This window comes from Palaemon carinicauda, chromosome 41, assembly GCF_036898095.1.
Source record: "Palaemon carinicauda isolate YSFRI2023 chromosome 41, ASM3689809v2, whole genome shotgun sequence".
NCBI classification, from domain to species: Eukaryota; Metazoa; Arthropoda; class Malacostraca; order Decapoda; family Palaemonidae; genus Palaemon; species Palaemon carinicauda.
In genome coordinates this window covers 57,212,546-57,234,930 of record NC_090765.1, presented here as the reverse complement: position 1 = coordinate 57,234,930, position 22,385 = coordinate 57,212,546, and the positions used below count along the sequence as shown (strand labels likewise).

Here is a 22,385-nt window from a genome sequence, read left to right as displayed (position 1 = left end):
ACATACGAGGCCACAAAAAAATAAAACTAATCCTCGACCTATAAATTACATACCACCTCTGCTTGTCAGAAAGTAAACGAAACGAGCCACAAAAAACATACGAGGAAGACCTAAAGAAAATAGTAGGATTATTTTGTATTTAGTGAAACAAATCTAGAAAAAAGAAGTATTAAACCTGATGTGGAGGAAAAGACAAAACAGTATAAGAAGATAAACTTTGGAGGCGCCGTTGCAATAGCTACGATGACTCACCCCAGAACTTGAACCTGAACGCTAGTGATAAAATTAATAGAAAAATAAAAGAAATCTGAAAACACGAAAAGTCTCCATTTGATGAACCAAATGATGACCCAAAAATAAAACTAATCCGTGGTTTACGTAATAATAGTCAAGGAACATAGTTAAGTATTTTTAAACTATGTTTTCAGATCTATTAATCCACTAGCTTCCTGCTAGGATTTTACATCATGGTGCATTAGCTAGCTGTGTATACTGTGAATTTACTAACTGACCCATATATGCTATTAGGTGTCAGTGTAATTTCATATTGAATTTATTTTGACTGCCGATGCAAATGCCATTTTATTTCTCATCATGCTATCTTTCATTGCAGATATTATCATTGTCATGTGATGCCTTCCAAGTGATAATAAACATTTCATGAACAAAAAGTGAATCTTATTTACACCCCTAGAAAATGTGATGATACATGCCACAAAAAATATAAAACAATTCCGCGATCTATGAATTATATACCACCTCTGCTTATCTGAAAGTAAACGAAACGGAGTTGGGGATCTATGAAGTCGAGTTTACACACACAAGGTTATCCTATAGAGATGATAGAGGTCACGTCATTTATTGTTATGCTCAGCTGTTTAGCAAGTGTCATGTAGGACTCCAGCAATTTCAAATAAGACATGGCCGATCTCTTCAAAAGTGCATTCGGCTATTTAGGAGCCAATGGAACGACCACGGATAACAATTTCGTCGGCCAAGAAGTCGAAGTGAATGGAATCAAGCTGAAGATAAAGCGAGTCATAGCTGAGGGTAATATTTTTTTAGAAAGTTTTTCGGGGATTTTCGATGAATTTTCATTGAATTTTAGTGATATGTAAATGTTCATTTACTCGCCAGTATTAACTATACATTCCTTATGCGATTAAGATATAAAATAAGCCACTTTTCTGGCATTTAAATTGATAGTTATCGAGGTATTGGGATGATGCAGACATTCTTATCTCGAGTTTGTTTACATATGTTGTCATCCTTTTTACAGAGTTTTTACAATATTTTTATACATTTAAACAGCATTTCCCGTGTTTTATTTAATCTGTATACCCTATTGTGGGGCCACTTGTCCTTATTCTTACGTTAGCTTGTCAGATTAAAATCCCTCTTACTCCAGCTATTGTCTGCAAGTACATTCCTTAACACCCATATCTATCTAATTACGTGGTTATCTAGTGATATTTTAGAACTAGCTATTTAAAACTGTGTATATATTGCAAGTAGTAGGACTAAAGAATGTAGGAAACAGGGGAATTACCCTTAAAATGAAGGGTAGAGGATCTTGCTGAGAAACTAGGGTTCTGTAGCATATCTTTACCCTTCTGCCGTTCAGAAGTACAAAGATGTTTTATGAGCTTAAAAACAGCATCCAGTAATTATGATACTTTAATTTATATCCAAGTACATGAACCATGTATTTTTCAAACTGGTAATCTTGTTTTATCCATTTCTGAACACTATGATTATTTGGGTAGGCCACCCGTTTATGAGTTTTACTAACCCCTATTTGATAGCAATTGTGGGGAATCCCAGTGAGTAACTGGGGTTATTTGGGGGGAAAACCTTTAAGAGAACTTGTTGGTCAAATAACAATGAACAGAAATCCATAAAAAACAAAAGAACCAGTTTGAAAAGTATGGTTTATAGAAATAGGTTGCAACAATAACACTGGGCAGAAATCCATGAAAAAAAGAAAAGAAAAATAATTGGTTTGAAAAATATGTTGCATGGTTTACGTATTTAATTTGAATAAGCAGTGTTTTATTACCTATACTGAAATTTATATTGCTAACCTCAGTTGGTCTTTGCTCCGCTGTGACTCACTTTGCTCAGAATTAAACATTCTTGGCAAGCGTGTATTGATCCAGCAAGCGGTACATGATTTGGTGAATATTTAGCTGATATTTTTATCTTTTAAGATTCACAGCAACAGCTAGATAGTGATTGTAAAGTGTTATACAAATATTCAATTACCAAAACAGATGACATTACAATAAATTACCAAATTAGATTAAATGCCACGCCCCTCTGGGGAGGAGTCTTCTAATAAAAGAAGTCATGATGGAACTGAAGGGGAATCAGGGAGAAAAATGGCTGTAGTAAAACAATATCTAGGAACATATACTTAAATATATGTCAGCTTTTTACTGGTTTAAAAGCAGAAACGTGCCCACAAGTGATCGCGAAGCAATGCATGCGCATTAACCTGTCATCAGCCTCCCAAAAGTAAACGACGAGTTTAGACAACGGCAGTGTTGTTCATGTTTTTATTGATAAATAGGGAAGTTATTATGCCCCTGTACCCAATAGTCATACAAAGAAACATGCCAAAATAGCCCCCTCTCGTCCATTTCTCATAGCAAATTCCTATTTGGCTGAAAATTAAAGTATCATATACAGTATTTACCTATCCTCCTACATTAATTTAACTACATGGGAGGATGGGTGAAACGGGATGTTACAGACTTACTGACAGGTCTCCCATGTCTACCAACAGGGTATCCACCCTGTCAAAAAATTGTAGTGGACAAAAGCTGCTGAATGTATCTTGAAACCTCAGAAAATTATCATTCCTGAATGGAATATTCTGTCAAAATTTTTGTGAAGCTACTGTCATTTCTATTACTAATATATGTACCATGAATTATGGACATAGCTTAGGGTGTAGTGTATTGTGTTTTTCAATATTAATCTTACCCGATAATCATGTAGCTGTCAACTCTGTTGCCGACAGAAATCTACGGTCGGGATACGCCAGCAATCGCTATACAGGTGGGGGTGAACACAACAGCGCCATCTGTGGTCAGGTACTCCAGTACTTCTTGTCAACACCACCTCAATTTTTCCTCTGTCGTGCCTCCGGCTAGACCTACATGGATACGCTGTTGATTCTGGAGTTATTGCTCACGATTTGGTGATGTATTTGCTCTAGAGTTTAGCCTTCGCTATTCAGGAAGCTTTATCATTAGCTTGGCAAGTTTTTGGAATTAATTTGATTTAATTTTTTATTTAATTTTGGTGACGAAGAGAGTATGAACTCTTTCACTTTTAAATGGCCGACCCTTCCCTTAGACGGAAGTGTTGGTGTCGAAGAGAGTATAGACTCTCTTTCTTAATTTTGCTTAACAAAAGTTATAGATTTATTTTATATCTCTCCGCCTTTTATAGGCCTCTTCGATTAACTTCCTTTTATTATAAACTTATTAAATTCATTTTTATATTTGTTTATATTCGACCTTTCCTAATAGTAGGCGGTCTTTTCTTGGAACCGAAGTTAATTAACATTGAGCCCGTCATTTCGTTTTTACCTGTTAACATATTATGCTATTTTAATGTTTTTGAAAGAATTTCTTTGATAGTCTCGTACTGTTTTCAAAGTTGAACTAACGTTTTGTTTTGTCTCTGCAGTTGTTGACGTTCAGAACGTTCAACTTGCGCTCTATCGTTACGAGAGAGAGAGAGTATTCACGGTGTCACGTTGCAGTAAGAGTAAACCGATTCTAGCGTTTTGTTCATTCTTTCTTAGCTTAAATGGTTTTAATTCTAATAAAGGAACTTTTTATTTGGGAAATCTTTCAGTTTTTTTCCTTTAACAATAATATGTTTTAACGATATATATATTGGGCTCATCTCTCAGGTTCTAAGTCAAGAGAGAGAGAGAGAGAGATAGAGACGGAGGGAGAGAGAGGAGGATAAACGTTTCGTTCAAGCGGGTAACGTTGTTATCGTTTTTGCTCTTCTCCCTAGTCTCTTTAGGGGAAGAAGGTAAACGTTTCTAGAGTTTTATTCTTGTTCCCAGGCTTTATGCGGTGAGAGATTTTAAACGTAGTTTATTTGATCTAGTGTTTAGTCTCTTTTCCAGCCACTGAATTATTTTTCTTTCATTATGTTTTTCTGTTACATTGTAATACTGTTTTCGCAATTACTAACTTTTAATGAAGGATAGAATTGCGTGTTTCAGGTACAAACCACTTAAAGTTTCGAGTTCAGTGAAATAAGTGCAAACAGAAAATCAAAAGTGATAAAGTGATAAGCGCAAAGTGTTACAGTGTTGCGTTCGAGGGTTCGTCTGTTCGTGCCAGTTGTTCGCCTAGTCTGGGACCTCTTACAAGCTCCCAAGCCCAGGGGAGAAGTAACGTCGAAGGACTTATGGGTTCATCAGGCCTTAATCGACGAACAGACGTTTCCCTCCGTGGTTTCGGGTGTAACCAACTCACGTAGCCTACGTGATCACCCCACCCACACAAAGACGAGAGAGCCCATTTATTCCTCGTCTGCGGAAGAGGTTTCTCGCAGAAACCATGGACCAAATCTTGCAGCTTTTAAGTGCAAGTCGGTCCCTTCCGCGCAAGTCAAACTCCTAGGTGGAGCCATTAGCACTGGGTCAGTTCGGACTTGCTGCAGTACGACAACTGCACACCTCCCAGAGAGGCAAGGTGGTACCGCAACAGGCAGTAACACCGTCTGTTGCCGCACCAGCTGTTTTAGACCCTCAGTCTCAACGGACAGTAGCTCCGTTTGTTGTTGTCTTTCTTAGACTCTAGTGGTCTATGCTGCAGACAATGCAGTCTCAGCTTGCGGTGTTGATGCAGGAGTTTCAGGCAGAGAAGGTTAGCACACCTCCTCCTGCGAGCGCTCCTCCACCTCTGCGCAGTCCACCCTGCCAGACGTATGATGTTGAGGCTCCTCCTGCCTCCATGCGTGAGCTGCCGCATTGGGAGTTGCCAGGTACCAGCGCTATGCAGCAACCTCCACTTTCCTTGAGGCAGGAGCCTCTTGCTATGCGGCAACCTCCTCAACCCTTGAGGCAGGAGCCTCATGCTTTGCAGCAACCTCCTCAACTCTTGAGGCAAGAGCCTCAACTCTTGAGGCAAGAACCTCAACTCTTGAGGCAAGAGCCTCAACTCTTGAGGCAAGAGCCTCAACTCTTGAGGCAAGAGCCTCAACTCTTGAGGCAAGAGCCTCAACTCTTGAGGCAAGAACCTCAACTCTTGAGGCAAGAACCTCAACTCTTGAGGCAAGAGCCTCAACTCTTGAGGCAAGAACCTCAACTCTTGAGGCAAGAGCCTCAACTCTTGAGGCAAGAGCCTCTCTCTGCGCAGCTACCTCCTCAACCCTTGAGGCAGACGCAACTCTTGAGGCAGGAACCTCATGCTATGCGACAACCTCCTCTAACCATGAGGCAGGAGCCTCATGCTATGAGGAGCCTCATGCTATGCGGCTTCCTCCTCAAACCATGAGGCAGGAGCCTCATGCTATGCGGCATCCTCCTCAACCCATGAGGCAGGAGCCTCATGCTATGAGGAGCCTCATGCTATGCGGCATCCTCCTCAACCCATGAGGCAGGGACCTCTTGCTATGAGGAGCCTCATGCTATGCGGCATCCTCCTCAACCCATGAGGCAGGAGCCTCATGCTATGCGGCAACCTCCTCTACCCATGAGGCAGGAGCCTCATACTATGCGGCATCCTCCTCAACCCATGAGGCAGGAGCCTCATGCTATGCGGCATCCTCCTCAACCCATGAGGCAGGAGTCTCATGCTATGAGGAGCCTCATGCTATGCGGCATCCTCCTCAAACCATGAGGCAGGAGCCTCATGCTTTGCGGCAACCGCCTCAACCCATGAGGCAGGAGCCTCATACTATGCGGCATCCTCCTCAACGCATGCGGCATGAGCCTCATCCCTTGCAGCATGAGCCTCATCCCATGCAGCATGAGCCTCATGCCATGCAGCATGAGCCTCATCCCATGCAGCATGAGCCTCATCCCATGCAGCATAAGCCGCACGCCATGCAACATGCTCTGCTTACCTTACAGCATGCTCTACATACAGCATGCTCTGCATACAGCATGCTCTGCATACCTTACCGCATGCTCCTCAGTCACACATCTTTGGTTGTTGCCAACTCACTAGACTGTCAAGCAGTTTCATAACGTTGCCTTCTAGTCTGCTGCTTTTGCACCAGTGAAACCCTCACTGAGAGAACTTAGCTTTTCTCGGATATGGTTCCTGTAGATGAGAAAGTGCTATTCTCCCTCCTTCTGATATTCCCTTGAGGACTCTGTCATTTGGAGAGGAGCCTTTAGCTGCTTAGCCCCCTATGGACTTTTATTTAAGCATAACATGCTTCCAGGGAGGGTAATGGTTCCACTTCAGTCGCTAACCCCGTCTGTTACCACACCTGCTCCCATAGACCTTGAGCTTTGTTGCAAGACATGCAGTCCAAGCTTAGTCCTTTTTAGAGGATTTTTTTTTGTTTACGGAGTCAGTGTGTCACTGGGAAGACGTTCAACAACCAGCAGAAGTGACTTGTTGTGACGCAGTGCGGCAACCTCAGCAACCCGATAAGGAGTTGTCTGTACGACCCAGACAGTCTAGACAGCTTCGGGTTGTCGCTGTACTTCCTCGCTTCCCCATGGTTGACAGTTCACAGACTGTGCAGCAGTACCATGATCTTGTGTCCGGCTCCGTCAGACGACTAGCTTTTAAGAGCTCACACAAGTCGTCCCTGTCTGGAGATTCTCAGATGGACTATGGATCTGACCAAGGAACTGGGCCTCCTGGTCAATTTTGAGGAGTCCCAGCTCGTCCCATCCCAGACCATTGTCTACCTGGGTATGGATCTTCAGAGTCGAGCTTTTCGGGCTTTTCCGTCGGCCCCAAGGATCTACTAAGCCCTAGAATGCATCCAGAGCATGCTGAGAAGGAACCGATGCTCAGTCAGGTAGTGGATGAGTCTAACAGGGACACTTTCATCGCTGGCCCTGTTCATCGAGTTAGGGAGACGCTACCTCCTCCCCCTTCAGTATCATCTAGCGGCTCACTGGATAAAGGACATGACGCTAGAGACGGTCTCAGTTCCTGTTTCCGAAGAGAGGAGGTCTACTCTCACGTGGTGAAAGAACAGCTTTCTTCTCAAGGAAGTCTACCTTTGGCTGTTCAGAAACCCGACCGCCGTCTCTTCTCTGACGCATCAGACACGGGCTGGGGTGCGACTTTGGACGGACAGGAATGCTCGGGAACATGGAATCAGGAGCTAAGGACACTTCACATCTATTGCAAGGAGCTGTTGGCGGTTCATCTGGCCTTGATAAACTTCAAGTCCCTCCAGCTTATCAAGGTGGTGGAGGTGGACTCTGACAACACCACAGCCTTGGCTTACATCTCCAAGCAGGGAGGGACTCATTCGTGGAAGTTGTTCTAGATCGCAAGGGACCTCCTCATCTGGTCAAAAGATCGAAAGCTCACGCTGGTAACGAGGTTCATTCAGGGCGATATGAATGTCATGGCAGATCGCCTTAGCCGGAAGGGTCAGGTCATCCCCACAGAGTGGACCCTTCACAAGAATGTTTGCAGCAGACTTTGGGCCCTGTGGAGTCAGCCAACCATAGATCTGTTCGCTACCTCGATAACCTAGAGGCTCCCGTTGTATTGTTCTCCGATTCCAGACCCAGCAGCAGTTCACGTGGATGCTTTTCTGCTGGATTGGTCCCATCTCGACCTGTATGCATTCCCGCCGTTCAAGATTGTCAACAGGGTACTTCAGAAGTTCGCCTCTCGCAAAGGGACACAGCTGACGTTGGTTGGCTCCGCTCTGGCCCGCGAGAGAATGGTTCATAGAGGTACTGCAATGGCTGGTCGACATTCCCAGGACTCTTCCTCTAGGAGTGGACCTTCTACGTCTACCTCACGTAAAGAAGGTACACCCAAACCTCCACGCTCTTCGTCTGACTGCCTTCAGACTTTCGAAAGACTCTCAAGAGCTAGGGGCTTTTCGAAGGAGGCAGCCAGAGCGATTGCCAGAGCAAGGAGGACATCCACTCTCAGAGTCTATCAGTCTAAAGGGGAAGTCTTCCGAAGCTGGTACAAGGCCAATGCAGTTTCCTCAACCAGTACCACTGTGACCCAGATTGCTGACTTCCTGTTACATCTAAGGAACGTAAGATCCCTTTCAGCTCCTACGATTAAGGGTTACAGAAGTATGTTGGCAGCGGTTTTCCGCCACAGAGGCTTGGATCTTTCCACCAACAAAGATCTACAGGACCTCCTTAGATCTTTTGAGACCTCAAAGGAACGTCGGTTGTCCACTCCAGGCTGGAATCTAGACGTGGTCCTAAGGTTCCTTATGTCATCAAGATTTGAACCTCTCCAATCAGCCTCTTTTAAGGACCTCACTTTAAAAACTCTTTTCCTCGTGTGCTTGACAACAGCTAAAAGAGTAAGTGAGATCCACGCCTTCAGCAGGAACATAGTTTTCACATCTGAAACGGCTACATGTTCCTTGCAGCTCGGTTTTTTGCTAAACGAGCTTCCTTCACGTCCTTGGCCTAAGTCGTTCGAGATCCCAAGCCTGTCCAACTTGGTGGGGGACGAACTGGAGAGAGTACTTTGCCCAGTTAGAGCTCTTAGGTACTATCTAAAAGGTCATAACCTTTACGAGGACAATCAGAAGCCTTATGGTGTGATATCAAGAAGCCTCTCTTCCAAGGTCTAAGAACTCAGTTTCTTACCTATTCAGGCTCCTGATTAGGGAAGCACATTCTCATCTGAAGGAAGAAGACCTTGCTTTGCTGAAGGTAAGGACACATGAAGTGAGAGCTGTGGCTACTTCAGTGTTATGGATGCAACCTATTGGAGAAGCAAGTCAGTGTTCGCATCATTCTATCTCAAGATGTCCAGTCTCTTTACGAGAACTGCTACACCCTGGGACCATTCGTAGCAACGAATGCAGTAGTAGGCGGGGGCTCAGCCACTACATTCTCATAATCCCATAACCCTTTTAACCTTTCTCTTGAATACTTTTTATGGGTTGTACGGTCGGCTAAGAAGCCTTCCACATCCTTGTTGATTTGGCGGGTGGTCAATTCTTTCTTGAGAAGCGCCGAGGTTAAAGGTTGTGATGAGGTCCTTTAGTATGGGTTGCAGCCCTTTATACTTCAGCACCTAAGAGTCGTTCAGCATCCTAAGAGGACCGCTACGCTCAGTAAGGAAGACGTACTTAATAAAGGCAGAGTAATGGTTCAAGTCGTCTTCCTTACCAGGTACTTATTTATTTTATGTTATTTTTGAATAACTAATAAAATAAAATACGGGATACTTAGCTTCTTTGTTAACATGTATGCTGGTCTCCACCCACCACCCTGGGTGTGAATCAGCTACATGATTATCGGGTAAGATTAATATTGAAAAATGTTATTTTCATTAGTAAAATAAATTTTTGAATATACTTACCCGATAATCATGATTTAATTGACCCACCCTTCCTCCCCATAGAGAACCAGTGGACCGAGGAAAAAATTGAGGTGGTGTTGACAAGAAGTACTGGAGTACCTGACCACAGATGGCGCTGTTGTGTTCACCCCCACCTGTATAGCGATTGCTGGCGTATCCCGACCGTAGATTTCTGTCGGCAACAGAGTTGACAGCTACATGATTATCGGGTAAGTATATTCAAAAATTTATTTTACTAATGAAAATAACATTTTGAAAGGCTGCGATGTGAATTAAAGAGGTTGCTTTGGGTGTGTAATTTCCTCCCTTTAGGTAAGGGCACAGCTTTCTAAGCCAGGTTAGGTTAGGATATACTATATAATTGATTTCATTACAATTAAAAAACAGTGCTGAATATAGATGGCTTTGGCACAGAAAATTCTTTTGAAAGCCATATTTTCTCTGCATTTCATTGGCGTCTGTCCACAAAACTACTGTCATGTCATTATGTCCTATACGTAGGTTAAGTTTGGGGAGAATGTGAGGATTTGACGTTTGGTAGTCACGATGAATGGGGGAATCTCTACATTTTGGAAGCTTCTGGCAATTAATTTGGTCAATACTGTCATTAATTCCCTTGTCGAGTTGTGTTGCTTGGTCGAATTTTGATGACTTAGTTGAATTGTGATGTTGAAGTAAACTCAGAATCTTAAAAAACCAACCTTTTTTTGATAGATGTGATTATTTTTATACAGATTAAAATCATAAAAATAGCGTGGGACTTAGATCACTTTAACCACAGAAGAAATTGGCTAAATGTGAAAGGGGTAATCTCACCATCCCATTCCAAGGTTGGCCGGTTAAGAAGAGATGCGGTAGATTAGAATGTATCTTAATACTGTACTGTAATTACCACTCTACTATTTCACACAATTTCAATGCTTTTCCTGAAAACTCATTTTAGTTTAAGAATGTGGATTTGCATTTTTTAGCAGATATTTGGGAGATATAAAATTTTACCGTAGCTCAAAGACTTATCTAAGGAAAAAATCATTTCAAATTTGCTAAAAGTATGCAAATATGCCATGGAAAATAATTCGGCTCTGAAAGCCGTCGTTATGGTAAGAAAAGTAATTAATACCAATGGCGATATTTATGTACATTTGATATTCTTTTTATTACAGTAATCCTACAGAAAAACTGCATGAAATATTATAAAACAAACGTATTTTGACATATGAGAGGAATTGAAATAAATCTATCAATTCCTTAAAAACTTTGTTTTCATTTGTGTGGTCATACAGTTGCAGTTCCCATTGTGCTTATGGTTATTTATGTTTTCTCCTACTATGAATGGGATTTCAATTTTTGATTTGGAGTCGTTTTTGCACCATCATTTTCAATTTACTGTAAATCCATTGTATACTCAATGCGTGCGCTTTGCATAGAGCAAAAACTTTCCTACAGGTCTACAGGTCAATCTTGTGTTAGGTGTAAAGGTTATATGAAGTACTCCTGTAGATAATGTCATTATTAACCATGTTAATTTGCCTAGTTTTATGCCGTTATTCTGAATCTTAACATGGTTGGGTACCATCTGAACGTAGCTCTCCATCAGTAAGAACAGTAAGTGATCACATTCTACACGATTTACAAAATCACAACTATCCAATTCATGACACAAAGAGAATGAGTATCACATATCAATAACTCCCTTAAAGAAATTTCACGGGAATTAATAACAAATTCAGAATAAGACATCTCGTTATCGCAGACAACCTAAATTACAAAAGGATAACAATCTTGTGGGAGTTACAAATCAATACTAACTAATGGAAGGTTGAAAAGCAAATTGAAAAGAAAGGAGTTGCGGTATACCCAAACCTAAGCTATTGTCGTTAACTGCCAGATAATCTCGGTACTGTACTTGAGGCCTATCGAAAGGAAAGAAAACGGAAAATTTTTAGTTTTAGAGATAATGTATACGATGATATAAAACCAGGCTTTGAGAGAGATACAGTAGGCAAGGGTCAAGATGATAAATTTCACTTCAGAATTTAATTTTTTTCGCTACTTAAATTTCTGTGACATTTGATTTGTGGCAGAAACAGTCTAAGTTTGTCCTCTGTTAAATATTTGAGCATCTTCCTAGAAGAAAATGAAATAAATTACATGTCATTTTGTTTTTACAGTACACTACTGTTTAGATTTGCACTTTTTTAATACTGTACTTAACCCTTTTACCCCCAGGCTCTTTGGAAATTTCCAACCATTAACCCCCAAGGAGTTATTTTTTTCCCAGCACATTTTGGAGTATATTTTTTTTAAATTGCTCTAATAGCCTTAATTTTTGTCATAGAGAGGTCCGGTTGGTCTCATTCTCTTGGAAAATGCCTTAATTTTCTCAAAAAATTATCAAAAATATGAAAAAGCATTTTTTTGCAAGGACGTACCTGTACATCCAGGGGGGTAAAGGGATGGCTTTTGTGAAACGTACCAGTACGTCCTTTGGGGATAAAAGGGTTAACATTAGATGCTGTGCTGTGCATTAAAGCTTGGGCAGTTGTACCTCATGTTTCGACTCTGAGGTCAACTATTAAATTATGTTTTATGCCAAGTAATGGCCTGATATGCTAGAATACAATGCTGTAATTTGACTTAATTGGTGGTATGTATGGTTAGGAAGGGGATTCAGAAGGGCCAAGCCCTCTGAACATGCAAGGACCTTGTACCCTAGGTTAGGTTAGGCCTCATCCCTGTAATTTAATTGATATTCAGTGTCGTAGGTTTACTTCTAATTCATACTTCCTTCCATCTATTTTACTGCTCAACCTCTTTACTCCAATTTTGCAATTCAATCGTGGGGTTTTCCTTCAGTCGCATCTCGGCGCTGTATGCCCTTACCAGTGCTTGGCCATATGGACAAATTTCATTAACCCTTTTACCCCAAAGGACGTACTGGTACATTTCAAAAAACCCATCCCTTTACCCCCATGGACGTACTGGTACGTCCTTGCAAAAAATGCTATACAAATTTTTTTTTTCATATTTTTGATAATTTTTTGAAAAAATTCAGGCATTTTCCAAGAGAATGAGACCAACCTGACCTCTCTATGACAAAAATTAAGGCTGTTAGAGCAATTTAAAAAAAATATATACTGCAAAGTGTGCTGGGAAAAAAATAACCCCCTGGGGGTTAAGGGTAGGAAATTTCCAAAGAGCCTGGGGGTAAAAGGGTTAACACAGTCTAGGCCTAATTACAAAGAGCCTGGGGGTAAAAGGGTTAACACAGTCTAGGCCTAATTAGGTAGGGGTTGAGATTTTCCCTGAACTAAATGTTAATTTCCTTTTACGTTTGGAACTTTTAATATGGTCAGTAACATACTTTACCATAAGAGGAACAGTAAGGCCTACGCTTTACTCAACAATTTTCTAAATCACAATATTGCCCCTCACACATGATCTTTATCACCCAGAAATACCTCCCTTGAATAATCTACCAAGGAATTACAGTACTGTACTTTACTAACTAATCCAGGATCAAACATCCTTTAAAATCACTGATAACCTAAATAACACTTCTATAACTCTTTCGCAATCTGGAGAGAGGTAAACAGAGTGTTGACTTATTAAGCAAGTTGACGAGAAAACAAAGAGAAAGAATCTATGGAATACGCAAGGTTATTGCCTTTCACTAGCTACAGTATCTCAATACTGTACTAGAGACCTAATTGTGTTGGTATGGAAGAAAATGTGAAATTTTTATTTAAGGGGTAAATATCGATATAAGACAAAAGCTTCGTGACAGAAACAATATGAACGTGAGGCGAGGTTTATAGAAATATGAATTTCAGGTACAGTATCTCCAAATTGAGAAAAAATTACCGGACATTTAACGGGGAACTGTAATACACAAAAACCCAATCGGTCATGAAAGCCTATTATTAGTGTAACCATGCTGTTTTAGATTTGTGAAGATTGAGTCAAGACTAAGAAATTTCTTACTTTAGTAATAAAATATTTTTTTTCATGATAGATATGGATAAAAAATGTTACCGAGTTTTAAGGTCTCAATTTTTTTTTTAACATCATTATGAGAAAATCTGCTAACATTTATTAGCTACCTCAAATAGTCATACGAACCACAGTAAGGGTTTTTGTGTTGGAAAATTAATGAACAAGTAATTTGCAGTAAGAACTATTGGAAAAACTCAAATATGTGAGAAAAATGATAGAACTATATGCCTCAAATGTACTGTATTGTTACTACAGTATTGTCATTAGAAAAGTGTCATGCATGGTCAATGGTGTGGAAAACCAGATTCTAAATAAGGACTTTATGAGAATACTCTCCACTAGCTATAAATATTGTATATGGGAAATAAGCAAATTTTATGTATATTAATAATATGCATTTAACAACTTGACAATAGGGTAATACTTACAATATGTACTTTTCTGCTAGGAGATGCCACAGTCACAACATTTATTGAGCACAATTAAGTAAATGTCTTTTAATCTTTAGAGTAATTTCTGTATAACATACACCACTACTTGAAAGGTAAACCCTTCCCTCAATATGGTTTCTTGGATACTAAATATTTTGCTCAGAAAATAAACAAACAATAAAAACTGGAAATGAAAAACAGGAATGTAAACTTTCTGATAGACAGTGATGCCATCTAGTGGTAAGAGTAATAACTACATTTAGAAAATATTTATATACCTGTATGTGACAAGAAGAAAGGATACATAAAACCTAACCTAATCTAGGATGCAGTGTCCCATATAACTTGGGGCTGTTTTTTTTTCCTTTCCTAGCTTACTTAGCACATAGAATGCATCTGTTACTTAAATAATAGGAAGTCTTTGTTTTTTCTGATCTTAGGCTTTCAAAATGAAAATGACCGAATTTCATTCATAGGGCCTACTGTACATCATAAACTAACCTTGCCTAGAATGCATCTTTCATGAGCAATATGTACTTATATCACTAGATTAATTTGGGTTCTATAGCTACTGGGCTACTTTTAGAAGAGTATTTCCTCTTCATTGTCTTTGGGTATGTAAGTTTAGATCTTATCTTCACCTTATTTTTAGTATTATACGTTACTTGGCTAACCATAGATATCGATTTTTTAACTCTCGGAAGAGGGGATAGGAAGTAGTATGTAAGTTTTAGATGAATTATTGTTGTTGTTATTATTATTATTATTATTATTATTATTATTATTATTATTATTATTATTATTATTATTATTACTTGCTAGGCTACAACCCTAGTTGGAAAAGCATGATGCTGTAAGCCCAAGGGAAAATAGCCCAGTGAGGGAAAGAATTCGGGAAATAAACTTAACAACATTAAAATAAATCTTTCATGTATAAACTATAAAAACTTCAAAATAACAAGAGGAAGAGAAATAAGATAGAATAGTGTGCTCGAATGTACCCTCAAGCAAGAGAACTCTAGTTTTATTGTAGTAAAAGTAAATCTTGTTGATGGTTACCAATTTTAGATATATTTTACAGTTTTTTTTCTCTTGTTAACCCTTTTACCCCCAAAGGACGTACTGGTACGTTTCACAAAAGCCATCCCTTTACCCCCATGGACGTACCGGTACGTCCTTGCAAAAAAAATGCTATAAATTTTTTTTATATTTTTGATAATTTTTTGAGAAAATTCAGGCATTTTCCAAGAGAATGAGACCAACCTGACCTCTCTATGACCAAAATTAGGGCTGTTAGAGCAATTTAAAAAAGATATGCTGCAAAATGCGCTGGGAAAAAAATAACCCCCTGGGGGTTAAGGGTTGGAAATTTCCAAATAGCCTGGGGGTAAAAGGGTTAATATGTAACTAAAGATTTTTTTTTTATTTCAGGTGGATTTGCTTTCGTCTATGTTGCCCAGGACGTGAGTAATGGTCGAACGTATGCCTTAAAGGTATGTGTATTGTACAGTATACCATATATACAAGGAATGCTTTGATGTTGTATATTTCTAGGATCAAAATGCTAAGCATATATGATACGGTATTTGAATATGGCGAGTGATTATCAAAGAATGTTAGGTAAACTGCCTTATATTGTCTCACAGCTAGTAATCTGATAGTTAATTCTTAAATCTTTGGTAATAAATATGCTTTGCCATCTGTAGTCAAGATCTCAATCTGGGTGTCAAATGCATTTTAAGCTAAGTTTTAAGAAGTCTGTGAACCATTTTGTGTTCTTGATTTTTCATTCTTTCCAATTTATTAAACTTTTTTCTATTTGTAATTTTTTTTTTTTTTTTTAGAAATGCTATAAAGGCCTCTTGTTTAGTACAGGTTTATATAAAGTATTTGGAATCATAGAATTAGTACTGTACTGTTGAAATTTGTTGGAGTAATGTATTAGGATGGGGATTTTAAAAGATTTTCTCAGAATTCAGTTCATTTAGATGTTTTGAACAGCTCAAACAATTCAGATAAAACGACACAAAAATTACTGCAGGTGAATGTAAGCATTATGTAAGTAAAGAAATGTGGGAAAACTATTACGTACTGTAGTTGAGGAAAACTTTTAATCTTAATTATATATAGTGTGTTTCATGTAAGGCATGTTTCACTGTTAGTTTACAATCTTAATTATTCAAAGAATATGTTTTTGAAGTAAAGTCATGCCGAGATTGAGACTTCCATTTTTCCTCTATAGCGGCTTCTGGGAACCGATCAAGCGGCCTGCGATGCGATTCGTCAAGAAATTACAATCTCCAAGCAGTTGTCGGGTCATCCTTACATAGTCGACTTTATCGCAGCGTCTGTTATTGACAAGACTAAAAGTCAAGAAAATCGGCATGAGTTCCTACTCCTCAGTGAATTATGCACAGGTTGGTAGCGTCGCGGGCTTCTGTTTCAGAGGTCCCGAGTTTGCGTCTCCCGCCAAGACGTGGATATCGTGATACCTTCTACCGGGGGGTACTCCCTAGGGTGGTGCCTGGGGGGGGGGAGGTTAGGGGGGGCTAGTGATAGTCCCTGCTGGCTTATGGTCGCCCGAGGAGAATGATGTAGATCGTCTCAGGGGAGACCTAAAACCCGCAACTTTAGCTTTTTTTAAATCTTATGGAGAATTCTGTGATATTTCAGTTTAAAGGTAGTTTAGATGCTTGCAAATGCCTCTTATTAGCAGGAGAATACAAAAGAAATTTGAATTTATATAAGTTTTTTTATCAATGATATTCAATAGCTATTAAGATGAATAGGAACTGTACATTTAGAAGGCTTTGGTTTAGAAAATGAGATGGATTCATGTTGCTACATTTACAATATAATTGTATGAAACAATCGATTCTTTAATGGCAGGAAAGTGGTATATTTCCTGTGTATAGTAAATATAATTTCCGGTTAGCCTTATGTTTCTTATAAATTGATTTATTACTAGCATTTCCTGCATTATATTTCATTGACAACATCCTTATTGTATAGAAGTTGATACTGATATTTATTATTTTTTTTTCAGGGGGCTCATTAGTAGATGCCTTAAGGTTATTAGATGGTAAGCTTTTGCCAGTGGATCAGGTTTGCAGCATCATGTACCAGACCACGAAAGCCGTCCAGCATATGCAGGTAGCGTTTTTTTTTTTTTTTCTTTTGTATAATAATTATTATTGAAGATTCCTATAACTCCTGTTAATAGTAATGACCATAACGTATGTAGTAACTACCCCCCCCCCACACACACACACTCACTCTCTCTCTCTCTTTCTCAAAAACTTTTTCCAGTTCTTGTTATACTTACTCTACAATGTAACCTAGTTGACTGTGGTATATTTAGTTGACGTTAAGTTAATGCTCTTTTTATACGAAGTATGTCACTTCAGATTTGAGAAGTTATACAAGTATAAGGTCGTATTTGAACCAAACTTATGAATTAGTTAAATATTTGGGAAAATTACCGTAAAATAATTGTGAATTTCAATAGCGTTAATTGTAGTAAATACCTCCCCAAAAAACAAATAGCTCTTGTTTTTTTCTCTTTGTGCCATTCTTTTAGTACTGTATTCACAGTACAATCAAGTCTGAATTCTAACTAAATCTTGATGAAATATGCTTGGAATTTTATAAATAATTCAAAGATTTTGTACAAGAAGCGTAATGATCAAGGATTACAAAAAATCTTGATACACTTGGTTATAAAGTCCCCGCTAGTGTCACAGGTTCTTATATCGATCCTATCCAATATAACTAAAAGGAGGTTATGTTGGACATCCTCTTTTATCCCAGTGAAGGCATTGAATTTTTCTCACAAGAGGAGGATATCCTGCAGACTCAGTTTTTTCAAGGTACTTTGTCCCAGTTAATGTCTCCTGTGACGAGCCGAGAGAAAGGTTGCGACTCAAAGGCAGGAAGCAATCAACTGAGTTAGTTTATTGTAGAACACTCTCCTTTATATACAAAATCTCAAAGCAACAAGAATTTTCATGTTCGAAAGTCGACACTGTTACAGAGGATAAAAGCAGACATGATTTTTTAGGTTCTTTTTAGTGCGAGGGGAGAGCGAAGATACAAGCACAAAATGAACTATGTATGATCGTGTGACACACGGTTGGTACACTCCCATTAGAGGGTTTAGAGTACCATCAAAATTTAATGATGGTATGAATTTATGGACACGAGTCAATCATAGAGCAGAAATAATCCTTTAGGCCAGTGTTAAAAAAAATAAAAGCTTCATCTTTATTGTCTGCTACTGAAAGTTTGTTTTCTAAGGTATCTGTCAAAATCTGCTGCAATCTCATAGATGCTGTAACTAAAGGAAGGCAGGTGTTTATGTAGTTGCCATCGTCCTGAACTCATACCCCATAAACCCACAGTTTGCTGACATGGTGATAGCAAGTCTGTAGCCTACTCTGTCTTAGCAAACTTGTTGAGTAGACAAAGTTTGCAATTTGCTGTATAAGCACCAAAGAAGAATACTGTAGTTTGCTCCGTAACCGAAATACAAACCACGCTATTTACATCGGGTTTACTTTTCCGCGTAGCTGAAATGACGAGCCAATAGTTTTTAACGAGGGTTAACTACCCCCGCGCTAGTTAGCGGGGGTAGGGGAAGGGGTAGCTTGCTACCCCTCCCCCCCACTCACCGGTGATTTGCTTCACTTCACTTTTGGCTCCGGCGATGAACAGACGTGTCTGTCCATCGTCCTCATTGACAGCCTTAATCTTTTTTTGCTTTTTCTTCCAGTTTGTGTGTGTGTTTGAAGTTGGCCTCACACTTGGTTGTTCACCATGCGCAAGTGCCCTGGTATTGCCAGTCGCGCTTGCGGTACTTTCATGTCTGCGGTGGACACGGATCCTCACACCCTTTGCCCGCAGTGTCGAGGCCGACGGTGTGATAGAGAAAATACTTGTAGTGAGTGCAGGGAGTGGTCTGCCTCCCAGTGGGAGAGGTTTGGCCGCCGGCGTAAGAAGAAGTCCAAGAGAGACCGTTCTCCTTCTGGGTTGCCTTGAAGGAGGAAGGCTCTCGGGACTCTTCTTCCGCCGCCCAAACCTCCTCCGAAGCTCCCCCTCATTCGGCTCCTAAGGAGAGACCGCCGAGTGGGAGCGCAGGCCCTAGTTCTTTTTCCCGACGGGCAACGGTCCCTTCGGGGCAAAGGGTTGCTTCCCACGGTGTGGGTTCTTACCTTGCGCGTCAGGGTTCCCCTGCGCGCCCTCCTGCAGTGTTAGCGCACAGGCGCTCCCCTGCTCGTCAGCGTTCTCCTGATTGCCAGCGTTCTCCCGTTCGCCAGCGTTCTCCTGATTGCCAGCGTTCTCCCGTTCGCCAGCGCTCTCCTGAGGACATCGTTCATCCTGTTGTTCCTGTTGAGCGCCCAGTGCACCATCGTTCCCCTGAGCGCTCTAGATCTCCTGCCCGTCAGAGCTCACCTGGGCTCCCAGTTCCTGACTCGTGCCCTGTGCGCCCACGCTCGCCTGCGCTACCTAGAACTTCGGTTCAGGTTGTGGACAAGGACTCTTCTCCTCGCCCTCGCGATCCTGCTCGTCAGCCAGTTCCAGCGCAGCAACGCTCGCGGTCTCCAGCGCGTACTTCCAAAGTGCCTGTACGCCCATGCGCCTCCTGTTCCTGAGCCCGTTCGTGAGTGTTCGCCTTTGCGCACCGCGCCGGCAGCGCCCTCACAGGATTCCACGCGTCAACCTCCTGCTCGCCAGCAATCACCAGCACGCCAGCGATCACAGACGCATCAACATTCGCCTGCTCGTCAGCGATCTCCTGTGCGTCAACGGTCCCCAACGCGCTAACGGTCCCCAACGCGTCAACGGTCCCCAACGCGTCAACGGTCCCCAACGCGTCAGCGATCACCTGAACATCGGTGATCTCCAGACCGCCCGCGTGACCTATCGCCTGCGCGCAAGCGCTCTCCGACGCGCCGTCGCCCAGAGGATCTGGAGAGACATTGGTCGCCTTCTGTCAGCTCGCCCACGCGCGGTCGTTCACCTACACGGTCTACGTGCTATCGCTCGCCAACACGCCATCGCTCGCCTACGCGCCAGCGTTCACCAACGCGCCACCGATCGCCTGCTCGCCATCGCTCTCCCATGCGCTACAGGTCTCCTGGTCAACATCGTCAGCGGTTATCGGAGCGATCTCGTTCGCCCACGCGCCAACGCGTTCCCTCGCCAACACGCCAACGTGCTCACTCGCCAGCTCGCCCACGTGCTTGTTCGCCCTTGTGCCCACTCTCCCGCGCTCGTTTGTCTCTGCGCGATTACGCGCCCGCGCCTCAACATCCTCGCGATTCCGTAGTTTCGCCTACGCACGAGCGTCAGCACGACCCCCATTCGCGTCGGGGTCCGCAGCCCGCGACAGCAGCAGGGACTCGTGTCGCCAGACCGCAATCAGGATCGCCTCCGGCTAAGCGCAGCACTCTTGTTCAGGATAGGGAAGACCCATCAGAGAGGTCAGATCAACTTTCTTCCCCCTTTTCTTTACAGGCAGGTCCAGTGGTGTCCACTCCGAAGGATCGCCCACTCCCCTTCCCTCCAGCGGGAATTTCGGACTCTGTGTCCGTTTCTTGGCAATCTTGGTTTGGTCCTCTGATGCGGGCGTTAGTGAAGGCTATAAAGCCGTCACTCGCCGATCAAGGGCACAAGCCAACGGCTGCCTCGCCCCCGCTGAAGAGAAGGAGAGGAGTGGACTTCGTGGTGACTTCTCCCAGGGAGAAGTTGGTTCCTAAGAGGTCCGTCAGGAAGGCTCCATCCCCTTTGCAGGCGTTTTCTCCTTCTCCCGAGGACGAGGCTTTTCCGTCCTCGGGAGAATCCAGTGAGGTAGTGATCTCCCCTTCGGCACCAACGGGGGAGTCATCTCCTCGTGGAGGGGAATCGTCTCGCGCGGAGGGCGCCTTCCAGACCTCTTTGTTGGGGTCGTGTATCCCGCCCCGGAGGGAACCCAAGGACTCCAAGACAATCCCGAAGTCCTCTCCCAGGGAGAAGTTGGTTCCTAAGAGGTCCGTCAGGAAGGCTCCATCCCCTTTGCAGGCGTTTTCTCCTTCTCCCGAGGACGAGGCTTTTCCGTCCTCGGGAGAATCCAGTGAGGGAGCGGGAGAATCCAGTGAGGTAGTGATCTCCCCTTCGGCACCAACGGGGGAGTCATCTCCTCGTGGAGGGGAATCGTCTCGCGCGGAGGGCGCCTTCCAGACCTCTTTGTTGGGGTCGTGTATCCCGCCCCGGAGGGAACCCAAGGACTCCAAGACAATCCCGAAGTCCTCTTCTAGGATTCGTCAGGAACCAGCTGCACCCCGGGAGAACGTCCATGCATCTCCCCAGGAAGAGATTCCGGGGACGGGAGACTTAGCTGCCAGTCCGCAGGGGGGAGACCAGCAAGAGTCTGAGCATGCCTTCTGGCAGGTCCTGAGCCTGATGAGGCAACTCAACGGGTTCATGGACCCCATGATCTCCCCCCGAGAAGGCAAGGACACTGTCTTGGACCAGGTGTACGGTACTGTACTCAGAAGCCCCCAAGGCCAGCGCGGCTCTGCCCTGGTCCCAGGGGTTGAAGAGTGCCAGAGCCAGGCCCAATGCTCAACTCGCGGCTCTCGCTTCCTCCAGTCGTTCCTCTGCCGGGAACAAACTCCTCCCACCTCCTCGTCTCCAGCAGAGGAGGTATTTTGAGATCTTGGGGGAGTCTAGCCTCGCACTTCCCCTCCATCATTCAGTAGAAGAGCTTGCTAGGGGAGTTCCTCTCGAGAAGCTTTCCGCCCAGCAGGTGACGTTCTCGGCGTCGGAGATCCTGAGCCATGAGAAGGTCGCGAAGTGCGCCATGCAGGCCACTTTGTGGCTGGATATATGGCGAGGGTCTCTGGGCATCCTATTGCGCTCCGAGGCTTTGTCTAAGGAGGCCAATAGGAAGGCCCTGGAGACCTTCCTCCTCTCGGGCACCCGCTCCATCGAGTTCCTGGCACATTAGGTTACCACCCTGTGGGCCAACTCGGTGTTGAAGCGTCGTGATGCGGTGACCGAGAAGTTCCACCCAAAGGTCCCCGCCGTGGATGTCTGTAGGCTCAGGCATGCTTCCCTCCTTGGGGAGAATCTGTTAGAGCCTCAGGACATGGAACGCACAGCTGAGAGGTGGAGGAAGTCTACCCAGGACTCCCTCCTCCAAAGGGCCCTTACATCTCGGCCTTATAAACCTCCAGCTCCGCAGCAACAGCAGCAGCAGCCTCGAAAGACACCAAAGCAGGCACCGGCAGCTGAGAAGGTGGTGTCTAAGCCCCAGCCCTTTCCTGCCAAGGACAAGAGGGGCGGTAAGTCCTCCAGGGGAGGCAAGACTCCTAGAGGGGGCGGCCGCGGCCGCAAACGCTAGGAGTAGCAGTCCCCCCGCGTGTCCACCTGGGGGGGGATGCCTTCGAAGTTG

General features: G+C 42.9%; 1 protein-coding gene across 3 annotated transcripts in view; it reads left to right on the top strand.

Moving 5' to 3' along the window:
- The first annotated feature begins 824 nt into the window (after positions 1 to 824).
- The window catches only part of aux (cyclin-G-associated kinase), an 87,630-nt gene continuing 66,069 nt past the window's right edge, over positions 825 to 22,385 (top strand). For all 3 annotated transcript variants that reach the window (XM_068364760.1, XM_068364761.1, XM_068364758.1), the window contains exons 1-4: positions 825 to 1,050; positions 15,383 to 15,444; positions 16,194 to 16,368; positions 16,998 to 17,104. In XM_068364760.1, the coding sequence (XP_068220861.1) occupies positions 921 to 1,050; positions 15,383 to 15,444; positions 16,194 to 16,368; positions 16,998 to 17,104 (474 nt within the window). In that variant the 5' untranslated portion in view covers positions 825 to 920. The remainder of the gene's footprint in view (positions 1,051 to 15,382; positions 15,445 to 16,193; positions 16,369 to 16,997; positions 17,105 to 22,385) is intronic.